This window comes from Bufo bufo, chromosome 1, assembly GCF_905171765.1.
Source record: "Bufo bufo chromosome 1, aBufBuf1.1, whole genome shotgun sequence".
In the NCBI taxonomy this organism is placed as follows: domain Eukaryota; kingdom Metazoa; phylum Chordata; class Amphibia; order Anura; family Bufonidae; genus Bufo; species Bufo bufo.
Window position 1 is genome coordinate 384709660 of NC_053389.1, and position 18003 is coordinate 384727662.

The 18003-nt window shown below is 42.3% G+C and overlaps 1 protein-coding gene across 2 annotated transcripts in view; it reads right to left on the bottom strand.

The window, feature by feature from the left end:
• Nucleotides 1-4843: 4843 nt before the first annotated feature.
• PRR7 (proline rich 7, synaptic) overlaps nucleotides 4844-18003 on the bottom strand; it is a 106912-nt gene continuing 93752 nt past the window's right edge. For both annotated transcript variants that reach the window (XM_040415675.1, XM_040415673.1), the window contains exon 4: nucleotides 4844-5803. In XM_040415675.1, coding sequence (XP_040271609.1) covers nucleotides 5424-5803 — 380 coding nt within the window. In that variant the 3' untranslated portion in view covers nucleotides 4844-5423. The remainder of the gene's footprint in view (nucleotides 5804-18003) is intronic.

An 18003-nucleotide genomic window follows, 5' to 3' on the forward strand; every position in this document is an offset into this window, starting at 1 on the left:
GTGTAATTTATATGCCACATATTTCCTATGGACCATTAAAAAGGCATGGTGTGGAGTCAGCAACACAAAAAGGGTTAACTCTGCACTGAGACTCCCACTGATTGTGTTAGTGATGGGATTAAGATAGTTGATTATAATAGCAGCCAACTCCTATGATACACTCAGGAGATAATCCCATCACATGTGTCTCCTCGTCCCCTATTCATTCATTATAGAGGGGGTGAAGATATCTGTTTGCATGTTAATTGTTGATTGTGTCAAAGACAATGCCAGTGTGTTTGTTGAATAGGGTTAGTTTTGTGTTTAAACTGTACAGGATTGGCTGCTATGTCATGTCCTCAGTATGTCATGTGTATATAAGTCAATGCTGTGTGTTCAATAAAGAGTTCCTGTTTTACCCTTCATCATGTTGAGGCTGGTGTTTGGGTAACTGATCAACACTGGGGATTGCTATACGCTGAAGATTTGCTATACTCCCCTGGCTATAACTACTAGCTCTTGTAAGAGCTGTTCCTGCTCTCTGGATTTAGGAGAGGTTCACCCACTGGAGCCTGGAGCCTTGTCGTAGGTCCAGGGTGGGTAGGAGACGGCGAGACCTCAACCAAGCTTCGGCGGTTCGTGGGTTCTGTGGCGGTTATGGTGTCGACTGGAGTGCTTGGAGTCATGAAATGACTCGCCGGGCGAACCGCAAGGCCATTTCTAGCTATGGCGCCCGCTGCATGCGCTGTTTACAATCCTGGCTGTTTTCCTTATGGTAGCTTTCTGGGTTTGCTTTGCAAACCTTTTTGGCTCACTCAGGGATCCGTAGCTCTTTCTCCTCAGCTGTTCCTTGTCCAGCACTCCCAATCCTCCTTATATTCCTCTCTCACACTTCTCTGGTTGCCAGAGATAGAACTTCCTGCCTGGACATCTATTCTGACCTTCTGGAGCTGTGTTGCTGCGTTTTCTGGTAGTTGGTCCAGAACGCTACCCTCCGGATCCCTGTTGGACCTTTGTGGTCTATTGTGATCGCCCACCTGGGTGTATGTGTTTGTCTGTTTTGTCTGTCCTCTCCCTGGTGTTCCCCTCTTAGTGATAGTGGTGCGGACTAGCGATCCCACCGGGCCGTTCACTATCTAGGGCTCATTTTAGGGAAAGCCAGGGTTTAGGCACGTGATCACCCCACGGGTGAGGAACCCGTCTAGGGGCGTCAGGGCAGTCAGGTGCCAGCCGCAAGGTGAGTTAGGGGTCACCACCTTTCCATCTCCCTTGGGCAGGGCTTTCCCTTTTTTCGTCCCTGTGCGTGACGCCGGTCATTACACTATGTACACTTTTAGGCAATTTTTTTTATTATTGCATTGTACTCAAAATCATTTCTTCACTTGGTCTTTATTAAAAATGTTGTACCCCTGTCTCTGTGCAGGCTTCAGTTTCTCTAGAATTTTCACTCTGTTGCATCAGGCTGCCTCCGAAGGTGTGTGAGATGGGGAAACAGCTCTCCTGGTCTAAACACTTTGTGTAGATTAAATTAAATTATCTGGACTGACATTCTGCTGTTTGGCCACAAGATGCCGCTGTTTCCTAAACACAGCTACAGACTGCATATTTCCATATTCATGAGAGGTGGAGTTACACACAGAACCTGGAGAGGAAGAGAGAGGAAGCAGCCATCTTAGTGGGAGCTGAGACTGTGGAACTGTGTCAGCTGAAAATCCGACGGCATCCAGGTATGGGAGCATACATCAGTAAGCAGAGCTACAGCTAAGTGAAGCTGATTTTGTCCAAGACCCTGATCCTGTCCAGAGGAAGGAGGATTGCTTCCAGGAACACTGATAAGAGCTTAGGAGCAAAGCTACATACACTGCGGGACCGCATGCTTGTTGGAAAGGCATTTGTTCTGTTCAGAGTCACCAGCGGATGCAGAGCAAACCCGGGTCAGTAAGATCGTGCACGCAACTCATTACAGTGTTGGCACCTAGAGACTAAGACCAGGCCTGTAGTTAGTTAGTCGGGGTCTCTGTGTCAGGCCACAAGTGTTGCTACTGTCCATTGCAAGGACTCCATAACTTAAAGTGACATTTCACACTGGAGAGCTGATAAATTTCCCACAAACTCAAGCCAGGCTGGCGTTTTGCTCAGGAGGAATACTTTGGCACATGCTACAGGACCAGTTATGGGAGGAGGATTCTGTAGAGCTTTGTAAGATTGTAAGCCGTTGTGCTGCACCGCAGGCTAGCCCACACCATACGCCCAGTTATTCTTGTTTTTTAGGGTAATAATAGGTAAGGTGTGGCAGTTTAGTTGTTCCTGCCAGTAGGTTAATTATCACACTTTCCTCTTGCATCCATCGGAGGGCGCCGCACTGTACAGCACAAGGGTCTCAACCTTTGGGCTGGGTGTATGTAAATTTATTGTATGTTCCCAGCATTTGTGGTTGTGTTCATTACCACGTTTAAGTAAAATTCTGTTTTGGCAAAAGCTGGTGATGGAGTTGTTTTCCTCTTCGCTGTATCCTGGGGAGCCCACCCCGGTACACGGCTTACATCTGTACATAGCCTTTAAATCACAGGATAACCACAGCCACTTTTCAAAACTGGAGTGATGTAAAAAGACAAAATGGTTGCACAAATAAACCCACAGAGCCCTATTTTGAGACTTTTTAAGGTCAGAATCACTGTTGGAAATCACTGACCAAAACACTGACGTGTAAATGAGGATTAATACTGTATAGAAACAGCATTAACACCAAAGTTTTTGAATGAATAGACTCCATATCTATGATCTGAAGCTCGATTTACTCAAGCCTTGATAGGAGCATAAGCTTGGCAATTATTTTTGGTTTCACTTACAGCAAGAGTCAGCAACTTTTAGCACTCCAGCTAAACTACAACTTCCAACATGTATACTTGCTCAACTGTTCATTATAACTCCCACAGAAGTGAAAGGAGGATTCTGGGAGTTGCAGTTTTACAACAGCTGGAGTGCTAGAGGTTGCTGATCCCTGACACTGAGATAATGGTTCAGATTTACTAATACTGCCTAATAGCAATACAGGGTGTCATTTATCATACTGGTGTAAAGTAGAACTGGCTTAGTTGCCCATGGCAACCAAATTCCTCCTTTCATTTTCCAAAGCAGCTGTCCAAAATGGTGGGATCTGATTAGTTGCTATGGGCAACTAAACCAGTTCTACTTTACACCAGTTTGATAAATTACCCCACAATGTACATTTAGACACAAAGTCTCAAACAGTGACTGATGCTGGATAATAAATTTAGTATATCTTTAGACTGTCTAGTCTAACTTTACAATACTTATGTGTTAATTTAGTACGCCTAGAAAAATGCATCACAATTTTGGTGTATTTTTTGTTGCACAATGTCAAAAGTAGGCCATGTCGCTCTCCCTCATGAGTCACAAAAAGTGCCTAAAACAGTTAATAAATGTGGTGCAAAGCATGTAGGCTACTTCTTTGGTGAAAATTGCTCCATAATTCTGGTGCATTTTGAATAGTAAATCTCCACCATTGACTTTTTCCTGTTTTGTAGCACTTTTCATTGCCAAAAGTACAGCAGAAAGTACAGCCACATTGAATAATCTGGTGATAAATCTGCCATTCTGTGTCCACATCCAGTCAAAACCAAAGTGATAGTTCCTCAGGAAATAATTCAATTTAGGCAACCCATATGTCTACATGTCCTGTTGCTACATCTGCAAAAATTGTCCACCATAACAGAGTAGCAGTTGCTGGTGTCCAATGCAGTACCCACCTAGAATTAGCTGACGCAGAAAATGTCAAAGCTCGGTTGGCCAGTAAGCACATCATGCCGAGTCTACTGATTTTCTATGGACCTGCCTGCAAGAAAAGCCTTACCTGCTTTTTTTTGTTATTCACTGATTCTGGGTGCTGCTGGTGTTTGCTGTTGGACCCCTGGTGGCTGGGGCTATGTAACTAAGCATGCAACATTTTTTGTGATAATGATCCAGGCATGAATACAGGCATATATTGTGCTTTAGTCTGTCTAGCAATCACTCACTTTTTGTTGAAGAAAAGGGCCTTTCTAACTTTTCTTCTTGGCCCCTGTGATTTCCAAGTATGCCTCTGCTCTGACAATCCATGGTGTTGCTTATGACATAGTGGATTAAGGGATGTGACTCCCTGTTGGATGAAGATGCTGCATACTCCAAGTTCTACTGACAGTGGTGGATCCTAATCGGTCACAGATTGCCACCTTGCACTATCACAAGGCAATGGATCACTGCAAGATTGCAGAAACTAGGGTAAGTGTCTCCATCTAGCCTCTGCTTAATTAAGGTGTCATTAATGGACAATGAATGTGAGATTGTTCAATGGGGTTTATTTCTATAGAGGCATTTATTTGTTTTGGCTGACTTGACATGTTTAGGGTGCTGCATTTCTGCTGCGACCCCTGTGCCCTCCTGTGGGTGTGCCTAACCAAACTTAGATTACCAACTCTCGATTAGTAGAACAGCAGGAAGTCTGGGTATTGTGGTTGCAACACATGCCGAAATGTGGCTGTTTCATGGCTGACTGAAACTGGTCTTACCCATCACTACTGCTGGCAATTTATATTAAAATCACAAAGTAACGAAAAAATCTAGTTTTATAGTATAGCCTTCTGCCATCAGGACAACAACTAACAGCTTTATCTTTTCACAATTACCTATTTAATTTTAGTTTATTTAGAGCGTTTTCTCCTATAACTGGAAATAGCTTTAGGATTTCAAAGATGTCTAATTATGATCAATCTTGATTTAAAATATGAATAATATAAAAGGAAATTGTCAGTATGACTGGACAGGTCACTTTAGCATCCACAGCACTGAAGTGGTGCATGGCATATCATTTTATCATTTACACATGACACTGAAATTGTTCAATGTGAAGCCCTTTTGGATTAAATGTATTGAACATTTTGCTATGGAGAACAGATTCTTCTCTTAGACACAGGTATGTACAACATACAGAAATGGACCCCATGATTTAGCCAGCAGCTTCATAAATATACACAACGGCCGCCAAACTTTAATCCCACAAAAAAAGGTGCAACTAAAAAATATAAATAAATAATTCAAGAAAGATGGCTTTCAGTTTGTATGAGTCTTCTTAGAGTCGAACATGGGCATCTTCAAAATCAGGTCCAAGCTGAACGTGTATTCTCAGAGGGCTGTACAAGCATACTAGATGCACTTTTGCGGTCCTTAAAATCCACAGTGTCTATTAAATAATTATAGTGCATCTGATGAATTGTATTTTAGAAGGTTTTGTGTCATTTAATGGTTAATAATCAAATTTAAACCCTGATCATCTATGTTTCTACAAGGTCATTTGTGATGTTCACAGCCCACCCAGTTCCTTACATATGTTCTTTTGACCACAGCAGCTATATGATATACTGTATGATCCAACTGTGCATGTTGTTTCAAACAGCTGTAGTCCTGCCCAGAAGAGGAATTGGGAAGATCAGCTGGCAGCCCCTAGGTAGTCTGTGTAGACCCCCACTTCCAATTTCCGAGCCTGACCAGGAAGGTCGTCTCACCCTTTGTGCTTCTTGAGGAGGATTTGTTGAAATTGGTGAACTTAGGGCTCCTGGAAGTGGCTGAGTATGAGGTGGTCCTGACAGATGTTGTTTATGGCTCAGGGCCTGTTCTGGTTTCACAAGCTCGTCCTGAACAGTGAGAAAAGGACTCAGGATCTTCCTATATATACCTCGTGTGTCAGTCAGGACCTCACTATATGGTGGCGGTGGTTCTGCCATCAGCAATGCCTCTTCATAACATGGTGGCTGAGACAAATCTGGTTCTGTAAAACCAATACAAATAGAGGTTGCACGTTAAAATCCATGCAAAGTGCATTACATCATAATATACACAATAATTTAAGGAATAATACTTTTTCATCAACATAATGTCACATTGCGCAGAAAAAAGTTCCTAAGGATTACTAAAGGAACACTCTGGTTCAAGAAAAGAAAATCACATTAATTGGGTTTTGTAGAAATCAGTGTACTGAAAGTGTCTCACTAATAACTTATTACATCCAACTTTTTATTTGGGCTGTGATCACGTCACCTCGATATTCCGGCTTCAATAATATGGCATGGTGTCCCATCTGCTGATCATGTGGTGTCCTGTTAGACGGAGGCGCCAGGCATTTGTTCAAACTGCCTATTTTCAATAGAACATGAGCACTGCACGTATCAGCCATGGGTGTAACTATATCCATAGCAGCCATAGCATTTGCTTTAGGGCCAAGAGCTTGGGGGTGGGGGGAGAAGAGTCAGTCAGTTGAAAGTAGATTGTACCTTTGGGGGAATAACAATATGTTGACTTTTTGCTATAAATTGGGTTTTCTGATATATGGTGCATTATACATACCTTTAATTACTGCTACTTATACTGCTATTTTAGTTTTACACTAGTAATCTTACACGAGGTGGTGGGGCCCCATCTTATTCTGCAAAATTGATATATGATTATTTTAAAGGATGTTAATGAAGATGGGGAAAAGCCCCTGTAAGGGGAACCTGTCACCAATATATGACTTTACAAAGTATATGGTCCATAAGTGTATAAGTGTTGCTATTGCGCAGCTGACTATCAGTCATTATCATAGAGCATGAAGTGTGCATGATGCAGCCTGCACGCCGTGTTCTCATAAGCGGCCGCACAGTGGAGAAGCAGGGAGAGCGTGCCCCCCTCCTCACTATGATGTGGCTGGCCACTGCCACCAAGGAATACACTTTGTGGCCTAATGGGCAAGTGTCAGGGAGGGAAAGAGGGCGGAGAATTCGAGGGCAGGAGATAGGGGAAGCACCGCGTCCTCGCGTTGCTGAATCCTGACAAATTAAAGGAGCTTTGATGATGTCATTGCCATGTGACCAATAACATCCACTTGTTACCGATAGTTCCTTTAACTCATCAGCTTCCAGTAAGATCTTTCTTGAAGAAGGTTTCCTGCAGTCTATACAGGTATGTACTTTATGGTGTGTGACTGTTTCAGGGTCCATTCACACGGCCGCAGTGTTTTGCGGATCCGAAAATCACCAGGCCGGCACCCCATTAGAAATGCCATGTTCTATTTTTTTGCGGAGCCGCGGACAGGAAGTTCAAGGCCGCGGACCGGAAATGCGGATGCGGACAGCACACTGTGTGCTGTCCATATCTTTTCCGTCCCCATTGAAAATGAAGTGGTCCGCACCCGGAACGGTAATAATTGCGGAAAGGATCCGGACACAAAGTGCGGACGTCTGAATGGAGCCTTAAAGTGAGGCACATTGCCTTATTATGTATGGCATTATGCGCAGGGAATTGTATGGAGCCGGCAGCTAAGCTGAGCCCGCTCCTTATGCGGCGGTTACTGGCTGCATAATACAGCAGGCACCCAGCTACAATGATGGGGAACGGCGATCATGCTGAGACCCGTCAAGTAATCCCTCAGATGCTGCATTCAGCAACAATCACGGCATCTATACAAATTTGGTATTGCCGTAATCATATTTTGGAGAAACGGTCTACAACCACCCAGATTACAGTACAACCAGAGTAAAGAGGTAAATATGCAATGACATCCATACCTACAGTGGGTAAAATAAATATTTGATACACTGGCGCTTTTGTAAGTTTTCCCACCTACAAAGAATGGAGAGGTACACTTCAACTATGACAGAATCTAAAAAAATCACATTGTATGATTTTTTTAATTATTAATTTGCATTTTATTACATTAAACAAGTATTTTATACAATAGAAAAACAACTTAATATTTGGTACAGAAACCTTTGTTTGCAATTACAGAGGTCAGATGTTTCCTGTAGTTCTTGACCAAGTTTGCACACACTGCAGCAGGGATTTTTGCCCACTCCTCCAAACAGATCTTCTCCAGATCTTCCGTCGCTGGGCTGCATTGAGTTTCAGCTCCCTCCAGAGATTTTCAATTTGGTTCAGGTCTGGAGACTGGCTATCCCACTCCAGGACCTTGAAATGCTTCTTACGGAGCCACTCCTTAGTTGCCCTGGCTGTGTGTTTTGGGTCATTGTCATGCTGGAAGACCCAGCCACGAACCCATCTTCAATGATCTTACTGAGGGAAGGAAGTTGCTGGCCAAAATCTCATGATAAATGGCCCCATCCATCCTCCCCTCAATACGCTGCAGTCTTCCTGTCCCCTTTGCAGAAAAGCACTCCCAAAGTAAGATGTTTCCACCCCCAGGCTTCACGGTTAGGACGGTGTTCTTGGGGTTGTACTCATCTTCTTCCTCCAAACACAGCAAGTGGAGTTGATACCAAAAAGTTATATTTTGCTCTCATATGACCACATGACTTTCTCCCATGCCTCTTTTGGATCATCCAGATGGTCACTGGCAAACTTCAAACAGACCTGGATATGCTCTGGCGTGACCAGGGGGATCTTATGTGCCCTGCAGGATTTTAATCCATGATGGCGTAGTGTGCTATTAATGGTAATCTTTAAGACTGTGATCCCGGCTCTCTTCAGATCATTGACAGGTCCTCCCGTGTAGTTCCGGGCTGATTCCTGACCTTTGTCAGAATCATGCTTACCCCACGAGGCGAGATCTTGCATGGAGCCCCAGACCGAGTAAGATTGACAGTCATCTTGTATTTCTTCCATTTTCTAATAATTGCACCAACAGTTTCGCCTTTTCACCAAGCTTCTTGCTTATTGTCCTGTAGCCCATCCTTGTGCAGGTCTACAATTTTGTCCCTGGTGTCCTTAGACAGCTCTTTGGCCATGGTGGAGGGGATGGAGTGTGATTGATTGTGTGGACAGGTGTCTTTTATACAGGTAACGAGTTCAAACAGGTGCAATTATTACAGGTAATAAATGCAAAGTAGGAGGGCTTCTTAAAGAAAGACTAACAAGTCTGTGTGTCACGAGTTGGAGGTCCCAAGAAAGACCACCGTGTCGTCAAGCAATAAACGGAAATCAGGTACAGACACATAAGAGTTTATTGCACAAACAAAAACATGGAAGGCAGCACAGACAAAACATGAGCTCTATGTACCGTCAGCACAGTGGGAGAAAACCCCCACTGCGCCACTGTCTATTAATACTCCAGAGGGGCGTGACTAAGCAACTCCTGGTATTCACTAGGGCCCCAGAAGGTAGGGTTAGGCTTTGCCGCAGGAAGTTGCCAGGGTCCACTCTGGAGCGTGAACTAGACAGTGACAGCAGGAACGAATGGACAACAGGTACCAGAAGGTACCGACGGCACATAGGCAAACATAACAGACAGGCAAATACAAAACAGGGCAACTAATAATACAAGCAGGAGTTCACGCAAGGGAGCAGGAGTGGCAATGAGCAGAGAAGGACTTGCTCCACCAGTAGTAAACTGCATGGCCTTGCGCATGCCACTCTGCTGCAAAGGCTTGCTGAACACAGACATATGAATACACACAAAGTAACTAAAACATAACTGGCAGAACAGATAACAGAAAGACAGAAAAGAGGATGTCAAAGAGGACGGGAATGAACAAGTAGGAAACCCACAGAGCACAGACAGACAGGGATCCCATGGGTCAGCAGCATGGGAGAGTGAGTACAAACAGGAGCAGGACAAGACAACACACACCAGGAGAGCTGACACAGAACTGAGGAAACCTCAGCCTTATATACAGGTTCCATGGGTGCAGCAGAGAGGCCACACCCATGGAGCAGACAGAGAGGATTAACTCCTAATAGACACACAGGAGAGTTAACCCATTAAGAACCACAAATGACACACAGGAACAGAGCTGCAGCGAGAGCATAGACAGAAGGTCACAGCCAGCGGTAATGACTGTGACACTGTGAGCACCATCATTCTTGCTGGTTGGTAAGTGATCAAATACTTTTTTTATGCAATAAAATGCAAATTAATTATTTAAAAGTCATACAATGTGATTTTCTGGGTTTTATTTTTTTAGATTCTGTCTCTCACAGTTGAAGTGAACCTACGATAAAAATGACAGACCTCTCCATTCTTTGTAGGTGGGAAAACTCGCCAGTGTTTCAAATACTATTTTTCCCCACTGTATATGTTGCCACAGAGAATATAACACAGGCACAGATATGAGAAGGTCAGTGGGTCTCTGCTGGGATTATTTATTTTGTGTACATGAGGTACAGGAGGCAATTATATTTGTGTACATGAGGTACAGGAGGCAATTAAAATATTTTTGAACTCATCTTGGTAAAGTGTGGCCCACAATAATAATGGGACATTTAATCCACAGTCTCACAAACTCAGAATGACACGCCACTTTGGATTTATGACTCCAGGCAAGAATTTGTCTGCTCTGAGCCATAGAGACACAAATTTTTGCAGGAGGAATATCCTTCACATGAACAGGAGCATCTGAGGCATTTTGAGTAGGGTCAATAATATGCTGAGTTTCAGTGATGCGCTCTGCTGGATCAAAGGATTGAGAGAAAGCTTTCGTCTTGATATTTTTATCTGCTGGACAGAAGTGGAGAAGGAAGCTGAAGCAGGCAATGAAGACAGACCATTTGGCCAGATGAGGATTCAGATGTTGGGCAGTCTGTAAGTAAGTTACATTTTTATGATTGGCAGATATAAGCACCAGATGACAAGCACCCTCCAGCAGATGTCTCTATTACTCCAAAGTCAACTTGAAGGCGAGTAGCTTGTAGTCTCTAATAGAACAATGCATGATAGAGGCAGAGGAGAAGACTTGCCTAAGGGCCTGAAAAGCCACTTTAAGGGCCTGGAGAGCTGAGATAGCTACGGTGAGTGTAAGTAATGTGGAATTAACATCACAGCTGTTGCAAGACAGCGTGGGTATGCTTCTGATTAGATGTCAAGTCAAGGGAATAGATCTGGAATACTGCTGGGGTATTATGAAGATCAAATGGTATGATAAAGGTATTTGTAATCACCATCTTGGTTGTCAAAGCTGTCTTACACTTGTCACCCTCCAAATGTGGATCAGGCTATATGCACCTCGCAGGACAAGTCTAGTGAAGACCTTTGCCCCAAGGATCCTGCTGAAGAGTTCAGATATTTATGATCTTAATCAGACCACAGTAATCTATGAGGAGTCATAGAGAAGCATCTTTCTTCTTGACAAAGAAGAACTCAGCTCCAGCAGTGGAAGAAGATTTACAGATACACATGGTGTTGGTATAAGGATGGGACAGAGGATATTTCAACGTGGAGGATTGGTGCCAGGCAAGAGGTCTATGGGGTAGTCATAAGGCCTAAATGCCTTATTAAAGACATTTGCTTAGCTGGCGCAAAAAAGGATGTAGTTTGTGGGGATTTTGAGGGATTTGAGGCCTCTGAACTGGATTGACTGTAGCCAGGAAACGAGAGTGGCGTCGAGATACAATGAAGGGAAATCTTAATGCTTCGGCATACCAAGACATTTTGGACAACTGTAAGCTTCCAACATTGGGGAAACAGTTTGGGAAGGACTGTTTTCTGTTCCAGCATGACTGTGCCTCGGTGCACAAAGCAAGGTCCATAAAAGCATATTTGGGCGAGTTTGGTGTGGAAGAACTTGATTGTCCTGCACAGAGCACTGACCTAAACCCCATCAAAGACCTTTGGGATTAAATTGTATGGAGACAGCAAGCTATACCCTAAAACCCAACATCAACTCAAAAATTATCTTCTGTATGAATGGCAAAAATTCCCACAGACAAACTACAAAATCTTGTAGAAAGCCATCTCGGAAGAGCAAAAGCTGTTTTAACTGCAAAGGGGGACAAACTCTACATTGATGCCTAGGAATTTTGAAACAGATGTCAATAATAATCTCTTACGTGTCCCAATAATTTTGTCCATAAAGTTTATACTGCAATTCTTTCAAAAAAACATTTTAGTATGTCCAAACTCTTGTTTGCTAGTGTACAGTACATTGAGAGAACTAAGGTCTATGCTATATATAGCCGCCAGCAATCCAAAACGACAGATGGACACCACTTGCACCCGCCCGTGGCACTGCTGCCTCCTCTGAATGGGTGGGTGGTTGTCTACAATCCAAATTTTGCTCCATAGTGAATATTCATATAAGATTCCCTGCTTCATCTCAATAGTTCTGCAACCGCAAAAGAATCTGGACACGAGGCCCTCAATTCTGTATCCCAAGACTGTATTTGAAATGCAGAGGTACATGGATAGTATCTGACGTGAAAAGGTTTATTTCATCTGTATACTTGCAAAAAAGGAGGACCTTACTTCTCTATGTCAATAGGATTTCATTTGCTTTTACTCCCAAGAGGCAAATAGCTTTACTAGGTATCAGGGGCATTTCTACAGAAGTCACCTTTTGACAGTATTAATCTGTCCATACACTGTGTAAAAAGAGATGCTCCTGTGTCATACTGTTTAAATAAGAAGCATAAAGTGCTGAAAACAAAGGAAAAGTGGGTATAGAATTTAGCTAATACCAAAGGTACAATGTCATGCACTACTGGACACGGAAGGAACCGTATGCTGAAAGGTAAGGGAGAGAGATAGAATAAACATAAATCATGTTGCTTTCCAAATTCAAACAAGTGCTGCACCCCAAATACTATACTTAGAATACTGAGCCTGGTATCACTGGAAAGCCAAAACACTGAAGCTCTAGCTCTTATAGCAGAAGCAAATTATGACATTAAGGGTTAAAGGGCATCTGTCACCTGGTACCTATGAAACTGGCTGATCTGTTGCATGTGCTGAAGGCATCTGTGTTGGCCCCATGTTCATATGTGCCCACATTGCTAAGAAAAATTATGTTTTAACATATGCAAATAAGCCGATATGAGAAATGGGGGGTTGCCTTTACACCCAGAGGCTCAGCACTCTCTGCTACTGCTGCACCCTCTGCACTTTAACCCCTTCAGGACCCTGCCATTTTTTACCTTAAGGACCAGGCCGTGGTAATAACTTTGGAACGCTTTTACTTATCCAAGCCATTCTGAGATAGTTTTCTTGTGACACATTGTACTTCACGATGGTGGTAAATTTCAGTCAATATTTTTCATTTTTATAAAAAAAAAATCCCAAATTTACCAAAAAAATTGAAAAATGTGCAACTTTCCAAATTTCTATTTCTCTGCTTTTAAAACAGATAGTGATACCTCATATAATAGTTATTACTTTACATTTCCCATATGTCTACTTTATGTCTGGATAATTTAGTGAATGCCATTTTATATTTTGGGGACGTTAGAAGGCTTAGAATTTTAGAAGTAAATCTTGAAAATTTTCAGAAAATTTCCAAAACCCACTTTTCAAGGATCAGTTTAGGTCCGAAGAAACTACACCCCTCAAGGTATTCAAAACTGATTTTACAATCTTTGTTAACCCTTTAGGTTAAAGAAAAATGTAGATGAAATTTCAGAATTTCACTTTTTTGGCAGATTTTCCATTGTAATCCATTTTATTTAAAGTAACAAAGCTGTTAACCCTTTAACAGCCAAACAAAACTCAATATTTATTACCCTGATTCTGTAGTTTACAGAAACACCCCATTTGTGATTGTAAACTGCTGTACGGGCACACGGCAGGCGCAGAAGGAAAGGAGCGCCATGTTGTTTTTGGAGGGCAGATTTCACTGGGATATTTTTAAGTTGCCATGTCATATTTGAAGACCCCCTGATGTACCCCTAGAGTAGAAACTCCCAAAAAAAAAAAAATACCCCATTTTGGAAAATATGGGATAAGTTGGCAGTTTTGTTGGTACTATTTTAGGGTACATATGATTTTTGTATGCTCTATATTACATTTTTTGTGAGGCAAGGTAACAAAAAATAGCTGTTTTGGCACAGTTTTTATTTTTTGTTATTTACAATGTTCATCTGACATCTGACTATTTTTATAGAGCAGGTTGTTATGGATGCAACAATACCAAATATGACAACTTTTTTGGGTTGTTTGTTTTACATAATAAACCATTTAAAAAAAATTTTTTTTTAAGTGTCTCCATATTTTGAAAGCCATAGTTTTTTTTTGGGCGATTTTTTTCAGGATGAGATGATGGTTTAATTGGTACTATTTTAGGGTGCATATGAATTTTTGTTCGCTTGGTATTACACTTTTTGTGATGTAAGGTGACAAAAAATTGGTTTTTTTTGACAGTTTTTATTAGATTTTTTTTTTACGGTGTCCACCTGAGGGGTTAGTTCATGTGATATTTTTATGCAGCAGGTTGTTAGGGTCTCATTTTCTGCGGGATGAGATAACGGTTTGATTGGTACTATCTTGGGGGGCATACGCCTTTTGATCGCTTAGTGTTGCACTTTGGGATGTAAGGTGACAAAAAAATGATTGTTTTAGCACAGTTTTTATTTTATTTTTTTCGTTGTGAATGGGGCCGAACGGAATTCAGGCAGCACCCGGCACTCACGGTTCTGCAAAATGAAGATGTGAAACAGGCCTTGGAAAGAGGTTGTCATGGGCTACTGTATATAATGTCTGATTTTCACTTTTTACATTATTCATGGGATAACCCCTTTAAGGTACATTTGTTCCGCAAATTACAACCCCAACAACAGTCTAAACATCTGAGAAGTGAGGAGACCAATTGCTGGAGTTTTGGGAGAGGATTGTTGTCCCATTCTTGTCTGATGTAGGTATCTAGCTGCTCAACAGTCTTGACACTTCTTTACCGAATTTTCTGTTTCATGATGCAACAAATGATTTCTGTTGGTGAAAGGTCTGGACTGCAGCCAGGCCAGGTGAGCACCATGACTCTTCTTCTGTAAAACCATGCGGTTGTGATGGATGATGCAGTACAGACTCATGCCTGTTTAATGTAGTGCCACCTGGGGGCCTGTAGCTCACAAGCATCCAATATTGACCGGAAGCCTTGTCCTTGCGCACATGGATTTCTCCAGATTTCCTGAAGCTTTTGATGACATTATGTAATGTGGATGGTGGGATATTCAAATTCTTCACAATTTTATGCTGAGGAACATTTTTCTAAAATTGTTCCTAAATTTTTTGACGCAGTTTTTCCCAGACTGGTGAACTTCTGCATATGTTTACTTCTGAGAGACTCTGCCTCTCTAATGTGCTGTTTTTATTCACATTCATGTTACTTTGTTGCAAACTGCCCCTCCAGCTGTTTTTTAATAGTGCTTATGGAGAGGCAAGAGGAGAGCTGGATATGAAGGATTGTTGGGTCGGTAAAGCTAAGGGGAGAAAGGAGAGCTGCTCACCTGATCGCATTGTGCTGAGCGCACAATAGCTTATAGTACGTGTAACAATGAGGAGTCCTTGCGGCCACTCGCTTCCTGCCAGTATCGAGATTCCTGAGTGAATAGATGGCCAAGTAGAAGAAGAAATGGATTCTCTGGTGGCGCTGCCAGATTAGTGTACATAACTGACAAAGGGCTTGGTCCGACCCCAAAACACCTTGATCTGTCATCAATAAAGTTATATCTTTCATGTACATGAACACCGCAGATAACTCCTTTGCAGTACCGCCAGAGAATCCCTTTTTCTTCGCCTACTTAGCCATCTGTTTATTAGTACCACTTACTTTTCCAGCCTTTTGTTGCCCCTTTCCCAACTTTTTTCAGATGGGGTACTGCCATCAAGTTTTAAATGAGTTAATTTTTTTTCATGTGAATAAAATATGGGTCTGAGATTTGCAAATCATTGCATTCTGTTTTTATTTACATTTATTTACATATTACTCAGCGTCTCAACCTTTTTGGAATTAGGGATGTATATTTATAGCATATGAAGTGTGACTTTCAGTGGAGAATAACTTTGTAATACTGCACCGTGGCCCCTACAGCTCTGTGCACAGTATTACCACAAGCGTAAGGGTTTAAGTGGTTAATATAGAAGCTTAGGAAAAGCATGGCATCACTGCTGCCAAGCTGCGGTTCCCCTTCTTTTGAAGCAGAAGAGCTCATGTGAAAGGGACTGAAAGCTAGGGAAGCACGGCTCACAACTTGTTGGCTTCAGAAATGTCAGTGAACTGACAGGAAAAAAAGGGAAAAAGGGGTTGGACAGGAATGAAGCAACACATACTCCTTTCTCTTATGGTCATATTAATTTCACTTTGTAAAAAGAAAAAAAAAACATGGTTGAGAATCTTAACCCAAAGAGTATTTCCCAAGCTTCCTGTTTCCATGGAATACCCCTCATTGGTTAGAGAACAGAGGGTAATTTTGTATAGGTGTACAGACAACATTAAAAGGAGGCCTTAAATAGGCATGAAACTACTTACTGCACCATTAGCTCTCAGCCTAAGGCTACATGCACACGAACGTTGTTTGTTTCCGTGTCCGTTCCGTTTTTTTTGCTGATAGGATGCGGACTCATTCATTTCAATGGGTCCGCAAAAAATGCGGACAGCACACCGTGTGTGTCCGTTCTGTTGCCCCGCAAAAAAAAATAGTGCATGTCCTATTTTTTTCTATTTTGCGGACAAGGATAGGCATTATTACAATGGATCCGCAAAAAAAACTGATCCACAAAAAAAAAACGGATGCCATACGGAACATCATTCTTTTTTTGCGGACAGCAAAACACATACGGTCGTTTGCATGTAGCCTTAATGTGTATAGTTGGGAAACCCCTTTAGATGTGCTGATGATGTTATGACACTATGCTAGCACTGACATGCGACGTACTCGCACATGCGCAAGATTACGGCAGTCTAACTGTGGGGCTCCTTACTAGCCTCATTTGCATATATATATAAAATCGTTTTTTTGTCTGAATAAAAGCACTCAGAGCTATGGGAAATGTATATTGTGGATGTGCTAGCAGCGATCTAGCAACACATGTCCTCAGCTCTATATGCTAAACCTAGCTGACAGAACACGGGCCTGTGAGTGCTTTGCTACCCTGCAACACAGTTTCATGTCCACACAATACACTGTTACAGAGATCGTAGCTTGAAGGGAACCTGTCAGGAGGAGCAACCTGTTACCCAGGACATGACAGGTTGACAAGGATGTCCTTCCATATTCTGGACAATAAAGTGTAAAACAGAAAAAACATTGGGGGAGATTTATGAAACTGGTGTAAAGTAGAACGGTATTAGTTGCCCAGAGCAACCAATCAGAGTCCACCTTTCATTTTTCACAGCTCCTTTGGAAAATTAAAGGTGGAATCTGATTTGTTGCTATGGGCAACTACGCCTGTTCTACTTTACACCATTTTGATTAATCTTCCCCATTGGGTGCTATATTCATCTGACCTGTAAGTACTCATGGTAGTGGAGCTGGTTGTCTGAACAGTCACACTGACCATTCCTCATCCTGACTTGACAGATGTTCTATAGGTCAGGTACATAATAACAAGGCCCCTCCAAAAGCATGAGGCACATGCGCAGTGAAGCAAGGTGTACTGGTGCTGAGCTCATCTGAGCATGCAACGGATGCCCCTGTGGGTTAATTGTATAAAGCATGAGCGATTTTCAAAATTATTTTTCTATCTTATGCTGTTTCAGCCAGAATATAGAAGGACAACATTGCCAGTCTGTTATGATCCAGGGAAACAGGTCAGTGCGGGCATACAGTGAGGAACAGAAGTATTTGAACACCCTGTGATTTTTGCAAGTTCTCCCACTTAGAAATCATGGAGGGGTCTGAAATGCACATTGTAGGTGCATCCCCACTGTGAGAGACAGAATTTAAAAAAAATTCTGGAAATCATTGTATGATTTTTAAAGAATTTATTTGTCTTGCACTGCTGAACATAAGTATTTGAACACCTGAGAAAATCAGTGTTAATATTTGGTACAGAAGCCTTTGTTTGCAATTACAGAGGTCAAACGTTTCCTGTAGTTCTTGACCAGGTTTGCACACACCACAACAGGGATTTTGGCCCACTCCTCCACACAGATCTCCTCTAGATCTGTCAGGTTTCGGGGCTGTCGCTGAGCAACACAGAGTTTCAGCTCCCTCCAAAGATGTTCTATTGGATTTAGGTCTGGAGACTGGCTAGGCCACTCCAGAACCTTGATATGCTTCTTATGGAGCCACTCCTTGGTTATCCTGGTTGTGTGCTTCGGGTCGTTGTCATGT